General features: G+C 39.5%; 4 protein-coding genes across 6 annotated transcripts in view; 1 reads left to right on the plus strand and 3 right to left on the minus strand.

Moving 5' to 3' along the window:
• The window catches only part of LOC126378352 (diacylglycerol kinase 1), a 61495-nt gene extending 55423 nt beyond the window's left edge, over positions 1-6072 (minus strand). The window contains exon 1 of the mRNA XM_050026626.1: positions 5729-6072. The gene's annotated coding sequence lies outside the window, so the exon portion shown is untranslated. The remainder of the gene's footprint in view (positions 1-5728) is intronic.
• Positions 1-17503, plus strand: part of LOC126378465 (glucose-6-phosphatase catalytic subunit 1) — a 214899-nt gene that overhangs the window by 134616 nt on the left and 62780 nt on the right. The window lies entirely within an intron of this gene.
• LOC126378416 (uncharacterized) lies at positions 953-3333 on the minus strand. Its single transcript, XM_050026765.1, has 2 exons — positions 1485-3333; positions 953-1093 (listed from the first exon to the last, which is right to left on the minus strand). The coding sequence occupies exons 1-2, from the start codon at positions 2982-2984 to the stop codon at positions 1049-1051; spliced, it is 1545 nt and encodes a 514-aa protein (XP_049882722.1). The 5' UTR covers positions 2985-3333; the 3' UTR covers positions 953-1048.
• Positions 13623-17268, minus strand: LOC126378528 (dihydrofolate reductase). Of its 2 annotated transcripts, none has more exons than XM_050026951.1 (4): positions 16942-17268; positions 16172-16343; positions 14711-14821; positions 13623-13845 (listed from the first exon to the last, which is right to left on the minus strand). In XM_050026951.1, the coding sequence occupies exons 1-4, from the start codon at positions 17025-17027 to the stop codon at positions 13657-13659; spliced, it is 558 nt and encodes a 185-aa protein (XP_049882908.1). In that variant the 5' UTR covers positions 17028-17268; the 3' UTR covers positions 13623-13656. The 2 variants fall into 2 exon arrangements, with proteins under 2 accessions (XP_049882908.1, XP_049882909.1); XM_050026952.1 differs by lacking the exon at positions 16942-17268 and adding an exon at positions 16728-16838.

Here is a 17503-nt window from a genome sequence, read left to right on the forward strand (position 1 = left end):
TTAGTAGCTAGTAAACATGGAATGCATGTTACTATGAACTCTTCTAGTTTCTTATCCAATCCTGGTATGTAGTAATCTCTTTCAATCACTTCCTTCATCTTCTTCTTTGAAAAATGTCCATTGCTATGCACCTGTTTAATTACTTCTTTTTCCATCGTCTTAGGTATAACAAGTAGCTTATCTCCTTTATATAAAATGTCATTCTGTGTCCAATAATCTTTATATGTCTTTTCTTGTAGAATCTCTTTAATAGCCATGATGCCTTCATCTTGCTCCTGCGCTTGCTTTACTTTATCGTGTAATGTGGTAACTCCAACATATGGGTAACGGCTTAATGCATCAACGTGTCTCATCTTCGTTCCAGCACGGTGTTCTATCTCGAAGTCGTACTCATTGAGGAATAACACCCAACGGGCAATCTTGGCAGACAGGTCTTTCTTTTTCAATGTCAATTCAAACGCCTTGCAATCCGTGACAATCGTGAAGTGTATCCCATACAGGTACTGTCTGAACTTCCTTATGCCTTCAATGATAGCAGTTGCCTCCAGCTCATAGCTTGAATATCTGGACTGAGCTTCACTCGTCTTTCTGCTCATGTAGTGCACTGGGTGGAGACCTGTATCTGGATGATGTTGCATGAGTATAGCAGAATAGGCAATACTAGACGCATCAGTGTGTAATTCAGTCTTTAACTTTGGATTGAAAATCTTTAAAACAGGGCCTGAAGATAATCTCTCCTTTAAAATATTAAATGCTAGTCTTTGTTCGTCTTCAAATAAAAATTCTTTTTCTTTCTTTAATAAATCCGTGAGCGACTTTGATATTAAGGCATAGTTCTCAATGTACTTTCGAAAGTAGGATGTCAGCCCAACAAAACTGTGTAGTTGTTTAGTGTTTCGTGGTTCAGGGTACTTACGTACAGCTTCCGTCTTCTCTGGGCTTGGCTTTATCTCTCCATTACTGATTACGTGGCCTAGATATTCAATTTCAGGTTTGATCAAGTTTGCCTTCTTCCAGTTTATCTTAAGTCCATATTCTGCAGCCACCTTTAACACAAGCTGAAGTCGTTCGACTGCTTGTTTTTCGTCTTCTGCTGTAATTAGAATGTCATCAATAAAAATCATCATGATGCCTTGGGAAATCAAGTCCCTAAAGATAATGCTCACAAATCGCATGAAATACTTCGGGCATATGGACAGACCAAACGGAGCTCGCAGGAATTCGAACTGGCCGTGATGTGTCACAAAAGATGTATAGGGGACAGACTCTTTAGACACCTTTAAATGAAAGAAACCATTCTTAAGATCCAAAACACTAAATATCTTGGCTTCACACAGCTTATCAATCATGTCATCGATCACAGGTAGTGGAAATTCATCTTTAACTATTTTCCGGTTCAGCATTCTATAATCCACACATACCCGTACATTGCCATCTTTTTTTTTGACTAACACCAAAGGACTTGAATACTCAGAAAAACTTACTTGAATAACACCATCCTCCAGCCACTCCTTTACCTGTTGTTCAACAATCTTTTGCTCCATCAAAGACAAGCGTCGTGGTCTTTGAGCTACAGGCACGTCGTCTTTTAAAACAATCTTCAACTCAATGGGTGCATCTTTAATTTGGGTTGGATTATAATCTTCAATACACTGAAGGACTTTCCCTCTCACTGCAGGATTGACAATATGATCCACTTCTACTGTTGAATCTGAAAAACAACACAACTTAGACATCCATTCATCCCTTTCAGACAAAAACTTAACTTTGTAACCACTCATAATCATGGTAAGTTTTTGAAGTAATTCCTGGCCTAAAATCATATCAAAAGGCATAGCGTCGCTGTTTACAATATGAAATAACACATTATTATAGTTTTTGCCGTCGATCGTAATGTCCAAGTACACTTTTCCCAATGAATTCACTATCGTGCGTCCAAGTCCGGTTAAATTTAGGTTATCTTCATATTTCTCCGCTCCAATGGCAACAAAACACTGGTGAGACATCAAATTGAAGTCGCTGCCGGAGTCTATAAGCGCGTTCACTGATAAATTTTCAATTTTCACCATAATCATCGGCTTCGTAGATGAATTTCTGCCTTTGTTTTCGATTTGCATAACCTCATTTCTTTCGTGTGACGTTTGGTTGTCAAAATCAACACTGTCACTTGTCACGTCCATGTTGAAGTTCGCTGAGCGCTGTTTTACCGACGGTGTACGTGCAGTGGCGCCCTCTGAAGGTAACATTTTTGAGTGCTGTTTTACCGACGCAACTTGGTCGTTAATTTTCGGACACTGCTTTCCTATGTGTCCATAATTATTGCACCGAAAACACTTGATTCCTTTTCTGCATTTATTAGCCACATGATCCGTTTCGCCGCAATTGTAACACCTGTTCATTCGTTGCTGCAGTTGTGGCTTACTTTTCTTAGCTTGAGTTTCACTCGTAGTCTTAGCTTTATTCTTCATTTTCTCATATAGTTGTAATCTTTCCTTCAACACTGGGAACGTCGTAGCTCCATATAGAATAGACTTGTTAGGTTCATAATCGATGATTCCATCTATGACGTATTGTACAATAACATAGTCGGGAAATTTAGCTTTGCGCCCCAACTCTCTCATGATTAGCATATACTCGTAAAACGTCTCATTTCTTTGCTTCTTTCGCGCAGACATGATTTCGTGTACTTCTTTTGTGTTCATCGTGTCTGGAAACTCTTTTAAAACAGCCGTCTTCAACTCGTCGTATGTTCTGAAAACCTTCTCGCTTTTCAGCCATAGACCAGCCGTGCCAGTCAATGATCTCCGAGCGAAAACGAGCTTCTGCTGGGGTGTCCAGTCGAAGATCGCAGCGTTGTCCTCCAAGTCTTGCGCCCATTTTGAGGATGATTCGGTGTCGTCGCCGCTAAACTTTGTAATGCCGTCTAGGTATAATCCACCCATCGCCGTAGTTAGCTCGATTCCTTTATTTTCGCTCGCAGCCATTGTTCGTCGTCGTAAAAATCGTTGTTCCGTCTTGGAAATACTCTTCGTGTCGTCGTTATTATAAAATACTCGTCGTTTCGTCGTAGATTGCAAAAATACTCGTCGTATTCGTCGTAGATTGCAAAAATACTCGTCGTTTTCGTCGTAGATTTTCGAGCACGTGGCGGCGTGGTCGGCCCGCGCACCGTCTTGTAGTAATCGTCGTATTTACGCGTCGTAGCACTGGTTTTTTTTTATCCCGGACGAGCCCCCAAATTGAGGGATGGCGGAAATAAAACTTAGGTTTGCAAATAATCGTCTTTTTCTATTTTTAAAAGAATTAAAAATCCGACCCCGCACGCACACTCATCTCCAACCGCCATCACCCTCCCCGTCCCTTTCACACACACCTCTCTTTCTTCCCCATTCCATTCAGCTTACGTTCCGTTCCCACATACATAACCTAGCATATATACCTACTTATATAAATAGTACACACAAAATACCTAATAATAAGCAACTCAAGAGATTCAGACGATGACACGTAACCAGGAAAGTACCTAATTTCTTTTTTGACGTGACTTATTGTAGATTTGCCGCAGATGGCACTAACTACTTGGCCGAACCGTGTTAATTACCCGAATCTAACGCGAGCGAAGCCGCAGGCAATAGCTAGTGTTTCTATAAAAATAAAAAGAGAGAAGCTATGGAAACGAACGGCCTATGCCATGTGTGCAAAGCGTTATCTAAACCTTGAAAAAAAATTAAACAAATACACTCATCACGATATCAAATAAGAAGCTGTTATAAATATCGTAAATACCTATGGACTTAACAGGTTTTAAAAGTGGCTCAAAACGCGCATAGCAAGTACGTAACTTACTTAGGTATTTGTACTTTTTTTTGACGGTAATACGGCTAGTGGTGTGCCGTTCCCGGAAATGTTTCCAAAGCGGGAATTTTCCCGTTGTAAAAACTCATTATGATTGGCCACCTGATACGACACGATTCATTTATAACAAACATTATAGAAGGAAAAATTGAAGGGAAGAGAGGAAGGGGTAGACCTAGGATAACATTTATGAAACAAATAAAAGAGAAGGTGCAGGTCGTGTCGTATCGGGAGGTGAAGGTTTTGGCGGGAAGAAGAGAGGAATGGCGGTTACTCCACCGACAAGAGCGCAGCTCTTAAATAGAGAGAGAGAGAGAGAAAAACTCATTAATAGTAAGGACACTGCCTGCTTTTTTGTTTTAGATTGTTCTTTCTTGTACACTCTGGTCTTATTTGCCTTAAAAGTTAGGTAATCAAGTTTTTTTACATCAGTTTTACGCCTCCATATTGCCGCCCGGAACGTTCCCAAAGTGGGAAAATTCATTGGCACATCATTGGTCTAACAGAAAGCTCGGTGACGCGTGAGTACTTAGTCTGTCTTCTGATAGATGTACCTCTGACTACCCCAATTGCGATGTAGTCGCGAATTAAAATGCAATAATAATCATTGTGATCCTGTGGTACAGTCATGAGCAATATAATGTACCCACTTTAGGACTCTGTCGCACTAACATATTTGACATTTAATGAGACTTACGGTGTAATTTATCAAAAAAGTTAATGTGACATGGTTTCAAAGTGTATACATATTAGTACTCGTGACTGTACACCTTGCTTCTCAATCGGGGAGCGCCGCGCTGGTTCGAACTTCATTAACGGACATGAGATAGAAGGAAAGAGAGGAAGGGGAATCAAGAAGAGCTTACATGGAACAGATTAAAGAGAAGGCGAACGTCGTGTCTTATAAGAAAGTGAAGGAATTTGCCATTAAAGTTATTGTTCTTTAGACACCGGATGAGAGCCCTCAGCGCTCCCCATTTGTCCGGCCAAGTAGTTAATTATATAATACCATTTTCTGCAAATCTATAAAATAAGTCGTGTTAAAAAATAAAGAAGAATTCCTAGGTATTCTTTAGAAATTAGTCTAAAATCCCACCTAGGTAACTTAGCTACACAGGTACCTACCTACCTATAAAACTCGTGACCATAATCCGAAATGGGGTAGGCAGAGACAAGACAACTAGCAGCCATTCTTGGTACGCAGTCTTAGGATGGATATGATGAACTTTTTGGTGATAGGTAGGTAATTACCTAACAGCCTCCGTGGTCTAGTGGTTAGAGCGTTAGGCTCACGATCTGGAGGTCCGGGTTCGGTTCCCGATGGGGACATTGTCGAAATCACTTTGCGAGACAGTCCTTTGTTTGGTAACGACTTCAGGCTTGAATCACCTGATTGTCCCAAAAAGTAAGATGATTCCGTGCTTCGGAGGGCACGTTAAGCCGTTGGTCCCGGCTATTAGCCATAAAAACACCTCCACCAACCCGCAGTGGAGCAGCGTGGTGGAGTATGTTCCATACCCCCTCCGGTTGATTGAGGGGAGGCCTGTGCCCAGGAGTGGGACGTATATAGGCAGTTTATATTAGGTGATTACCTACCTACCTAGCTCGTCGCCCATATTATAGACAAATAGTATTTTAGAAAGAACACAGTTCCTCTTGTCAGTTTTACGAAGGTAAATTACCTACTTACATAGTGCATAGGTGCATACCTACCTACCTACATAAGATTACGCCTATTTCCCATTGGGGAAGGCAGAAACCACGGAATTTCACTACGATCTTGACACACCACTTTCGCTTCTTTCACTGTCATTAAAGACTTCATGATTCTAGGTGGGTGCCCACCTGAATTATATTTAGAAAAAATCCTTACCTTTTTCGGTGCTCCTCAAAATCGAATTTCAAATTTCAAATCCTCGGAAATAACATTGCACTTTTTTTAAACTATTTATTTTCAAGCACATGCGTTCAATATAAAAAGCCTGCCTAGAAATACTAACGTTGCAATTCACACAATCCTTTATAAATCGACAGATTTATTATCGAACTAATCTGTGGCTCGCTTTACCCACTACATTATGTAAAAATAGCATTGAATACGATAATTTAAAACTGCGATACTCCCAAAGGGGAGTTGAGAACGCTTCTTTTGATAAATCACATAGGAAAAACGGAAAATTTGCGCGGGAAAAACGAACGAACACGTCCCTTCCTTACAACGGCCGCGGCGGTACTGAACGAACCAAAACGAACGAAGTGAACTGAATTTGCTTCGAAGCTTTCAGCAAATCTATAAAGAGAAAATACACAATCGCTTCTTCTCTTTCGCTCTATCATTTTTAGTATATAGCCGTCTCCCTCGGATTCATTATCCTGTTCATTACAAAACCCGAAAACGTTCAGGAATAAAACATGAACACAAACTTCAGTTAGTCTAGTGTTAAATATTGGCAATTTCAGGCGTTTTCTTTGTATCAGTGGATATTGGGCTAAGGGGCTGGGCCAGCACGTTGGCCCAATGTCATAGAAAAATATCAATATTAGGTACGTAGGTAGGTACGTACTAAGTACAAATAGGTATCATACATTAAACTGCAAATCGGTACTGCACTTCGATGTCTTGTGAAACCAATGATCGACCTTATCAACCTTGGTTTATGCGACAACATTATGCGGAATCGTCTTAAAGGCGGCTGAAGTTCTCGAAGTTCCCCTCCAAAAGCAGGAAATAGGTAAGTGACATCTTTCGCACTAAAGGCAAAACTGGACCCGGTTCCATAATAGTGAAATTGGGGAGTGTGATAACCAAAGAGAAAATTGTTAAAAAAGCACGGTACTATAACGTAAAAAACCCTGGCAATAAATTGAACACCTCACATCTCCAACTAAAAGGCCCGGTCAAACCATTTTATATCTCAGAATGCCTGTCGCCCCAAGCCAAACGGCTTAATTACCTTGCACGTACATTTGCACAAGAGAACGGGTACAGATTTTGCTGGACCTCTTTTGGGAGTACCTACTTGCGTCAGGATGAGGGTAAACCATATGTAAAAGTCGTTTGTGAGGCGGACCTGGCTAAATTGCGTTTAGAAAAGTGACTCCCTGTAGTAATGGCTGTGCTCTTTCTGTGCTGGTTCGGGCGTTCATCATTAGTAACTACTGTTCTCTCTATGTACTCTTCCTATATACTAAAATGTTATATATATTCACTTATAAACTATCATTACAAACTTACACATATCAATTCCTACACTTATGAATGTTTAATGAAATATTTTTACTGTTTCACAAACGTATCGCAAATACTTACATTTCATATTATATTCATGGCTATGTCTCCTTTACACTATGATTGTTCATACCATTACATACACTTAATAAAAATTGAGCTTTTCAGTCTGTGTGCGCTTCCGGCTTTCTCAGGGCTAAATAGCTGTGAAATTAAGTCTATATTCTGTCTAAATGCTTGGGTTACTTGATATAATAAATACAGATATTGATAACATCTCGGTGGCATCTGCTTACAGATGTGACACTGAAGCTTGCAATGACATAATAAAAGCATCACATTATACTTTTAATATTATTACACAAAATATATGTAGCGTATATAAAAATTTTGATGGATTTATGGCTAGTATTGCACGATTGGCTTTTGTGCCAGACTGCATAATATTGACCGAATGCTGGCTTAATGAGAATAAGTCAATACCTATCCCTAGTGACTATGCCTGTCATTTTTCGAGGAAATGCCTTAACCAGAATGATGGCATTATAATATACGTGAAGCAGTCCATAGACTGCACTGTTGAAGAGCCAGAGCCTAGAGGTGCAACTTTCTTACTATTAAAAGTTAATCCAGAGATTGCCATCCTGGCTGTTTACAGATCACCATCCTTCTATAACATTGACAGTTTTCTACTCTCATTGGAAAATATTGTAAAAACTATTAAGTCCAAAAATGTTTATATTATTGGTGACATTAATATTGACATAAAAAATGAAAATTGCGACAGAAAAAGTAGTTCTTACTTAAACTTAACTAGCGAACTTGGGTTTTTACCAGGTCATACATATCCGACAAGACTCAAAAACTGTTTAGATCACGTAATGGTGAAATCTGTGTTATGCACCAAAATAGTTGTTATGGATTCCACAGTCACAGATCATGCCTCAATATTGACAAGTATAATCTTAAAAGAAAAACAAATCAAGATTCTAGATCGTATTACTATTGAGAAAATTAATTACGCTAATGCTGTCAAATGTATTGAAACTGCTGATTTCTCATTTGTTACCAGTTTATGTGATGTTGAAATGATTGCAAATCGTTTCGTAGAAATTCTATCATCTGCCATACTAACAAACTCCCACAAAACACAGGTGCCAAGGCGTAAGAAACTTCTAAAACCTTGGATTACACCTGGTTTACTTCGTTGTATCCGCCATCGTGATAAGCTGCACATTAAAGCAAAAAGGAACCAGCAAAATGAAATACTTCAAATAACATACAGACGTTACAGAAATTACTGTAATTCGCTCCTGAGAAGGCTGAAGCGACAACATGAAAAATTGCTCTTGAAATGTGCCAAAAATAATAAGGAAACTTGGAATGCCATCAAGTGTATAGCGGATATAAACCGAAATAAGTCTTCTGCTGAGAAACTAGTTTCTGGCGAGGAACCCCTCAAATCAGTAGAATATATAAATAAATATTTTTCTAACATCGGCAGAGAGTTAGCTGATAAAATTATTAATGCGGGAGGACAACCACATCATACTCATCAAGTAAAAACCAGTATGCCAAATTCCTTTGGACTTATACCACCTGACGAGTCTGAGATAGAATCCCTCATCTTAAACCTTAAAAATGATTGTGCCACTGGTTGGGACTCTATCCCTGCCCGATTTCTCAAAATGGTGAGTCACGTGATTATTCCTCCGCTAACTGTGCTATTCCAAAAATGCTTTGAACAAGGCCGATTCCCAAAAGCATTCAAAATTGCTCTTATTACTCCAGTTCACAAGGGTGGAGATCGAGACGTTATCACTAACTACAGGCCTATAGCTGTGCTCACTGCCCTTTCAAAAATTTTGGAAAAAATGTTAAATAACAGGTTACAAAAATATCTAAACCAATATAATATTCTTTCAAAGTCTCAGTACGGTTTTAGACCAGGCATAAGTGCAGAGAATGCCGTTAGTAATTTGGTAAAATGCGTGACTGATAAGTTAGATAACAAACAAAAATGTCTAGGGGTCTTTCTCGACCTAGCTAAAGCCTTCGATACCGTCTCGATACCTACGCTTGTGAACAAACTCGAGAGTATTGGATTAAGAAACTCTGCCCTACAAATTTATAAGGATTTTCTTATTGACCGGTTGCAAAGGGTTAAAATAAATGGTCTTGTCAGTTCGGATGCTAAAGTCACATTCGGGGTTCCGCAAGGAAGTGTTCTTGGTCCAAGTCTCTTTCTTATTTACATTAATGACTTATGTCAAATGTCATTTAGTAAGGGTGAATGTTTTACATACGCCGACGATACGGCTTTGATATTTTATGGGCAGACTTGGAGAGAAGCACAAAAAGCTGCCGAATCAGGCCTCGAACGGGTGTCCGACTGGCTTCACAGAAACCTACTTACCTTAAATATATTGAAATCTACATATATACAATTCCACACTGTTAAATCCCCCCCAGAAGACATAGAGCTTAGAGTCCACTCATGTGAACATAAACAACATGGTCAGTGTGCATGTCTTAAAATAAGTATATTCGATTCAGTTAGATACCTCGGCATTATTTTAGATAATCGACTTGACTGGAAACCTCACATTGTAATGACTACAGCCCGTACGCGGAAACTTATTTGGACGTTTAAAAAGCTCCGACATGTTGGAGAACTGGAACTGCTACGTACGGTGTATTTTGCCCTAGTCCAATCTATACTGGGATACTGTATAGTAGCATGGGGAGGAGCTTGTAAAACTACTTTAATACAACTAGAAAGAGCCCAAAGGTCTTTGTTAAAAACGATGACCTTCAAACCATTCAGGTATCCAACTAAATTGCTTTATGAATTTTGTGAATTGTTAACGGTTAGACAGTTATTTATTCTTAATCTAATTGTGCAAAAGCATTCAGGAACTTTATATGACCCAGAAATATGTCGTGGCAAACGTAAAATTCCAAATGTACTTCCCCTTTATTTGACTCGCACTGCCTTTGCTAGACGACAATGTGAATATCTATCGATATACTTGTACAATAAAATCAATAAAAATCTTAATATATATCCACTATCAAGAAATGAATGTAAGTCTAAATTGAAAAAATGGTTGTTATCCTTAAGTTACCACGATACTGAGGACTTGTTCGTTTGAATGTATAAAGCCGGTGCGTAATTAATTTTGAATTATAATTACTAAATAGTAATAATTACTAAAGAGTTTTGTGAGGAAAAATGATTTATATATTATGTACCTTTATATTATTATGGTTATTATATATATTGTATTATGTTTGTGTAGGTTTACATAAAACTGTATGTAAGTATGTTTAGGTTTAAAATATGATATCGTATTAATAATTACTAGCAACATATATTACTAACCTACCCCCTATGAATGTAAGTTTAATTTAATTTAGTTTTAGATTCTGTTTTTGACTTTCTGTTTTGTATATTTAAATGGGAGAAGCCACTGACCCTTGAAATACAGGTTCTTAGCCTAGTTTAGGGGTCAGAGCCTTCAAAAAATGTATTTTCTATAAGGTCAATAAAGAATTATTATTATTATTATTATTATTAGTATTGGTGCCAAGTGGCTGATGTAACGACATTATTCTTTTTTTTTTGACGTGACTTATTGTAGATTTGCCGCAAATGGCATTAACTACTTGGCCGGACAAATGGGGAGCGCTGAGGGCTCTCACCCGGTACAAAATTTAAGACAACAGGCCTAAGGTTACCCAGTTGGGCGCGAACGTCGGCTCGGCAATATTTGAAAAAAAATATCTACTCTAGGGGGTCGATAGTGATAAGCGCTGAATGAGGGAAATCGTCGACCACGCCGGGGGGGTCGGTATCGGGGTGGTGAAGTGTTTGGAGCTGATTGGCCGCCTTGAAACGGCGTCCGTGGTCCAGCGTTGGGCTCACGATCCGGAGGCCCCGGGTTCGAATCCCGGTGGGGACATATCACAAAAATCACTTTGCGATCCCTAGTTTGGTTAGGACATTACAGGGTGATGTTCGAGGGGGGAGTCGAGATAAACCTAGCTCAGCCGCTGGTGGGGGGCGGAGAGTTGCTGTTCTATACGTAGTGTTATTCCTTACTCTATGCTTAGGGTTAAACCATATTTGACAGACAGAGAGCGGCAGAAGCGATATTATCGACGAGGCGATAGCGGTTGCTCTCGCTCTAACAAATGACAGTTCTGAGTAAGAGAAGGGGTTGAGGTAAACCTAGCTCAGCCGCCAGGGGCGGAGAGTTGCCGTTCTATGTCCTAAGCTTCCAGTTTTAAAAAAATGTACGAATGCACAACGGTGTACTGGAGTTGCGCTCGCAATTAAAATTCGGCACTCGTAACAAAAGTGGCCCACGGTTCCTGGACAGTCGGTTTATTTTCGTCCTCTTGTTGTACATTTTTAATTTGACACGACCCCGTTCTTTGGCGTTTTTGGGATAAGTACAACGCAAATCGAGTTCCTTATTTAGATAGGGCAATTGACGTAGAGGATCATCCTTTTATAACACACACGACTATAGACTATTAGGCTCATTGATATACAATTGAAAATATACAAAAAAATGTGCGGCGAAAACTTGGCCCTTCTTTAGCTATACATTCGTACACAGCGGTATTCAGGGTGTTAGTGACATCGTAACGAAAACTTTGAGGGATTTATTTATTATTTATTTATTTATTTACACATACCAAAATATTATTATTACAGACATATCTCCCAATACAATAATATTTAAATGGCAATAAACAAAAAAATAAAACTATCTTACGTCAATTTAAGAATAAAAATAACATTCATAGCCATTTACTTAAAATTTAAAGGAGTAGTTAAAATAATATAAAATAATTAACACTTAACACTGATTCAGGCCATGATTCTGAGTTGATATCAAAAAGTATGGAACGGAAAATAAATTAAAAAAGCACAATAATTTTCATGAATTTTCTGACAGGAAATTCCACTTGATATCAACTCAGAATCATGGTCTGAATCATCCCCCTCAGTATTCGTTACGATGTCACTAACACCCTGTATATAGACTCAATAAAATCGTGTCAAATTAAGGAAGTACGCCATCGTCTTATTACGTATTAGCGCGTGGTGCTTGGTAACGCGCTCGGGTTTTACTACGACTCGGATTGACCGATTTCGGAACTATTCGGAACACGAAAATAATGGAGTAGACCTAAAACTTATTTTGCCCCTATTTTAGAATAGTCGTAGTCTTACTAGTTGAACTACTGGGAATTTCCTTCCCAAGGAACAGCCTCCGTGATCTAGTGGTTAGAGGTCCGGGTTCTATTCCTGATGGGGACATGGTCGAAATCACTCTGTGAGACTGTCCTTTGTTTGGTAAGGACTTTTCAGGCTTGAATCACCTGATTGTCCGAAAAAGTAAGATGATTCCGTACTTCGGAAGGCACGTTAAGCCGTTGGTCCCGGCTATTAGCCGTAAAAACACCTCCACAGTGGAGCAGCGTGGTGGAGTATGCTCCATACCCCCTCCGGTTGATTGAGGGGACACCTGTGCCCGGCAGTGGGACGTATATAAGCTGTTTATGTTATGTAGCTGAAAACTAAGTATAGACTACCCAAGCGGATTTGATACTTGATAAAAAGAAATCCTAATTATCTAGTATCAACTCCACTTGGGCAGTGTATACAGTGATGTGGCGTTCCCGCGAAAGTTTCCAAAGTGGGAATGTTCGCGTTGCAAACTCTTTAATAGGCACACTGGCTGCTTTTCTTTTTCAAATTGTTCTTTATTTGGTCCTTGTTCTTTTTTGTACTCTGGTCTATGGTAAAAGTTAAGTAATAACTCTTTTTACACAAGTTTCGCGCCTTTTTTGGAACGACATATCACTGAGTGACATATCACCTTCTTACCCACGACGGAACGGAGCAGGTATATGCGTTTAGGGTGAGAGATGTTTGTGTGTACACTTGTACAGTCATGCATGAGCAATATAATGTCCCCACTTTAGGACTCTGTCGCACTAACATATTGACATTAAGTGACACTTACAGTTCAATTTGTCAAAAAAGTTAATGTGACATGGTACCAAAGTGTATACATATTAATGCTCGTGACCGTACGTTTGTGCCATAGACTCTTATGGTTTGTGCAAAGTAATGTTCCCACCTATCTTCTAATTATTTTTTTTATTATACACATACGTAGGTACATAAACTCACGCCCGTGATCCGTTTATTATACAATCAAAGAGCAGTCACTGAGCCCAGCGAATTATTTGTAAAACAGTGGTGAAATTATGAATCAATTAGTTGTCATAATTATAAAATTTGTGTTTGTAGGTGTTTTTGGTCTATTACAGAAACGACATGTAACCAGGAGGTTTTAAATGCAACCCATTAATTAATTACTTTGCAAGAAACTGATTGGACTTTGCAGCTTATCATTTCTGCTATAGGGGGGGTTTAAAATGCCTCGATTTATTTTTAAATAACCTCCGTTTCTCTTAGACAGCTTTCATTAGCCAGGGGTCAAATAATTAATGAAACAAATAGCACTTTTATTTATTATTTTTATGTATCAAACTTTCTTGTAAATCCTAAAGTAATATTTAATGTCTCCTTCGACTTGTGCTTCCGTTGGTATCCCATCCTCCTCCACCAGCTGGTAATGCTGCTTATCAAAGGAAGGGAAGTAAGTGTCACACTGAAAGTTATTTTGTATCTCAGTTAAATAGATTTTGTCGCATTTCTCGTGGTCCATCGCCTCCTGAAATCAATAAAATCAAAAATCAAATCAATATCTAACATGGCGAAGAAAGACAGAAACTCGAGGCTTTTGAAATATGGTGTTGGAGGAGGATGGAAAGAATAAGTTGGACCGAATCCCGGTGGGGGCATATCACAAAAATCACTTTGTGATCCCTAGTTCGGTTAGGACATTACAGGCTGATCACCTGATTGTCCGAAAGTAAGACGATACGTGCTTCGGAAGGCACGTTAAGCCGTTGGTCCCGTAAAATGTAAGTACGTAGTCGCTACATGAGCCATGTCAGGGGCCTTTGGCGGCGCAATAGTTACACTGACACCAGGGTTGATGAGGTAATCCACCTCACAACCCACACGATAGAAGAAGAATGGAAGTAATTGTCAAGTCATAATAATTCTATAACACAGCCTCCGTGGTCTAGTGGTTAGAGCGTTAGGCTCACGATCTGGAGGTCCGGGTTCGATTCCCGATGGGGACATTGTCAAAATCACTTTGTGAGACTGTCGTTTGTTCGGTAAGGACTTTTCAGGCTTGAATCACCTGATTGTCCAAAAAAGTAAGATGATTCCGTGTTTCGGAGGGCACGTTAAGCCGTTGGTCCCGGCTATTAGCCGTAAAAACACCTCCACCAACCCGCAGTGGAGCAGCGTGGTGGAGTATGCTCCATACCCCCTCCGGTTGATTGAGGGGAGGCCTGTGCCCAGCAGTGGGACGTATATAGGCTGTTTATTGTTATGTAATAATTCTATGCAAAAATCTGCGACACGAGCGCCGCGGCCGTGGGAAAGTGTTCAAAATCAGAATACTTGTGCAACGTAAACTCGTCAGTATTTTTAAAGAGGTTCCGGCAGGAGCCTGGAGCTACCTTGTAAATAGCGGAGCCTCCAATGACCCATGTAGACTCTATATCGTCTCGACTCTCAATATATTTCACAGCCTCATCAAGACTTGAGAATACCAGCACTCCTTGTGGTACCTGCAACAACAATCAGAGGTTGGAGTCTTTCACATCCACACATTCAAGGTAGGTTTTCTTCTTGCAATTCCCTCAATCAGCGCTTATCGCTATCGACCCACTAGGGTCGATTAATTCTTTCAAATATTTTTCCTCTCAGACGACGCCCTGAGCCGAGGCTCGCGTCCAACTGGGCACCCTCAGGCCTGTTGTTTTTATCGTTGTACCGGGTGAGAGCCTTCAGCGCTCCCCATTTGTCTGGCGAAGTGGTTAATGCCACCTAAACCTAAACATAAGTCACGTCAAAAAAGAAAATATCTTCTTTTAACTTTTTTTTTAGGAGCTCGGTGGCGCAGCGGTTAACGCGCTCGGTCTGCGATTGTTGAAGTAAAGCAACTTTCGCAAAGGCCGGTCATAGGATGGGTGACCACAAAAAAGTTTTCATCTCGAGCTCCTCCTTGCTTCGGAAGGCACGTTAAGCCGTTGGTCCCGGCTGCATTAGCAGTCGTTAATAACCATCAATCCGCACTGGGCCCGCGTGATGGTTTCAGGCCCGATCTCCCTATCCATCCATAGGGAAGGCCCGTGCCCCAGCAGTGGGGACGTTAATGGGCTGATGATGATGACACCCTGAGTGATCATGCTAGCCTCATAGGTGATTTCGTGTACCTACCCCTTAGGCAACTTCAACTTTATGATTTATGGCAACCGTTCGTCATAGAGTAGAGAGATAGATAGATAGAATCTTTATTTAGGTTTAAGACGTTACATAAACTTATTATTATTAAAATTTGAACATATATGAATTGTAAGCTTTAAAACTAAAAAGGGTACTAGCTGGACAACCCTTAGGGTAGTAGCTACAAAACAATTGCTGCTTTTCCTTGGGGTTTTTGGCCTAGTTGCAAAGACCTTGTTATTTTATGTTAGTGGGCTCTGTTTTCCGCATTTAGACTCTAAGATGGCCCATTATGCATGTAATTGTTGACTACGTAAGCCAACCTAACTGCTTCCAGAAGCTCAGATGCCTCCTGGGGTTTTCACAGGCTTCGCGGAGCGACCCCATTCCTTTGATAATTTTTACCCATTGTGCTAACACTCCCGTGCATTCCAGGGTTACGTGGGGGGCAGTTTCTTTTGCTTCCAGACAGCCTCTGCAAAGTGGGCTGTCCGTTATCCCTAAATTAAATTGGTTGCAAAGACCTTTAGGCCATGTCTTCATTAGTCAGGGGCGGGCTTTTTGACGAGTACAGTAAATAGCACAGACTCGTGTAAATTTATTGTGCAAATTGTTTTTGATTAATTTTTTTATATGCTAATTTCAATTTTTTAAAAGCTATGTCACTGTAATTGTTCTTAACACCTACTTACTCGTTGTTCAATTTGCTGAACGTTCCGTGTAAGAACAATATTGACTCTGTTAACTAAAGGCCGATAGTTCTCCGGGATACAGTCCCATGATCTACGTCCCATAATGACAGCATTCTTCTTGTTCAAGTCTTTCACGCCCGAAGTCATTTTTGTAAAAAAAGCCATCTCTTTTCTGTAAAAGTACCATAAAATAAAAATAAATAAGTTAGATGGTCAGCCAGTTAATTTTTGAGTATTGAATAAAAAATAATTATCTATTATTATAATGCCTCCAACCCGGAGTGGAGCAGCGTGGTGGATTATGCTCCATATCCCCTCCGGTTGATAGAGGGGAGACCTGTGCCCAGCAGTGAGATGTATATAGGCTGTTTATGTTATGTATTATTATAATGACTTCTGTAACAAGATGGTCTAAGATGCAAAATAAGGCCATAGAAAACATAGAACAAAAAAAAACAAATATCCAACCAGTCTTACATTATATTAAGACTTTTTGTTTTATATTGCAAGATAAAAGTTTAAAGGTGACAGATAAGACGATAAACTTAATAAATACCTCATGAACCCTTTATGCTCCGTTCATGAGATATAGTACTCATAATCCACAAATCCCTGTTATATTTGTTGATAGTTACCTACTAGAGAACAATGTTTAGCAAAACCAGGGCTAGTCAGTCATTGGATGGGTTGTCTTTAAAGACTGCTGACTGACCGCGCTCTATGTTTTTGATCGCGCACTCTAATGTAGAAACAAAACATAAAAAACTTACTTCAATCGCCATGGAAGTGTCCCATTTACACCGATACCCATATTCTCACACGCTGCAGCAATCAGATTCAGCTTCACATTTGCCATTTTAAAGTGCCACAAAATATTATAACTTATAAACTAACAATGTTGACTGCTTACTAACTCAAATTATTTCTTATCTTATCGCGTTTGAAATTTAAAACTCAACTATTTTAGTTGTAAAACAACCCACTACTTATAAATTCCGAGCCTTATAATAATTATCTAAATAATTGTTTCGTTTTTAATGGTTTTTAATATAAATAGAGTTTCGAGGCACCCACTAACCAAAAACCAAATCAACGAATGACAGATGAAGAGCGCCAAAAGTTTTTTTTTATATTTATATCATATGGGAAAGGAACTACAATTAATTCATACAGCCTAGTATAGCGTCATATCAAGAATGTAGGAATATAAGATTGATTTATTTCTACAAAGTACGTACGACAAATAGAACAATCGAGCAGTGGGCAGTGTCCGATATTCCTTTTTCTAATTTTAAACAAGGCTGTATGTGTCTTTGTCTGTCAACATACAAT

The sequence above is a fragment of the Pectinophora gossypiella genome, chromosome 26, assembly GCF_024362695.1.
Source record: "Pectinophora gossypiella chromosome 26, ilPecGoss1.1, whole genome shotgun sequence".
Lineage (NCBI taxonomy): Eukaryota > Metazoa > Arthropoda > Insecta > Lepidoptera > Gelechiidae > Pectinophora > Pectinophora gossypiella.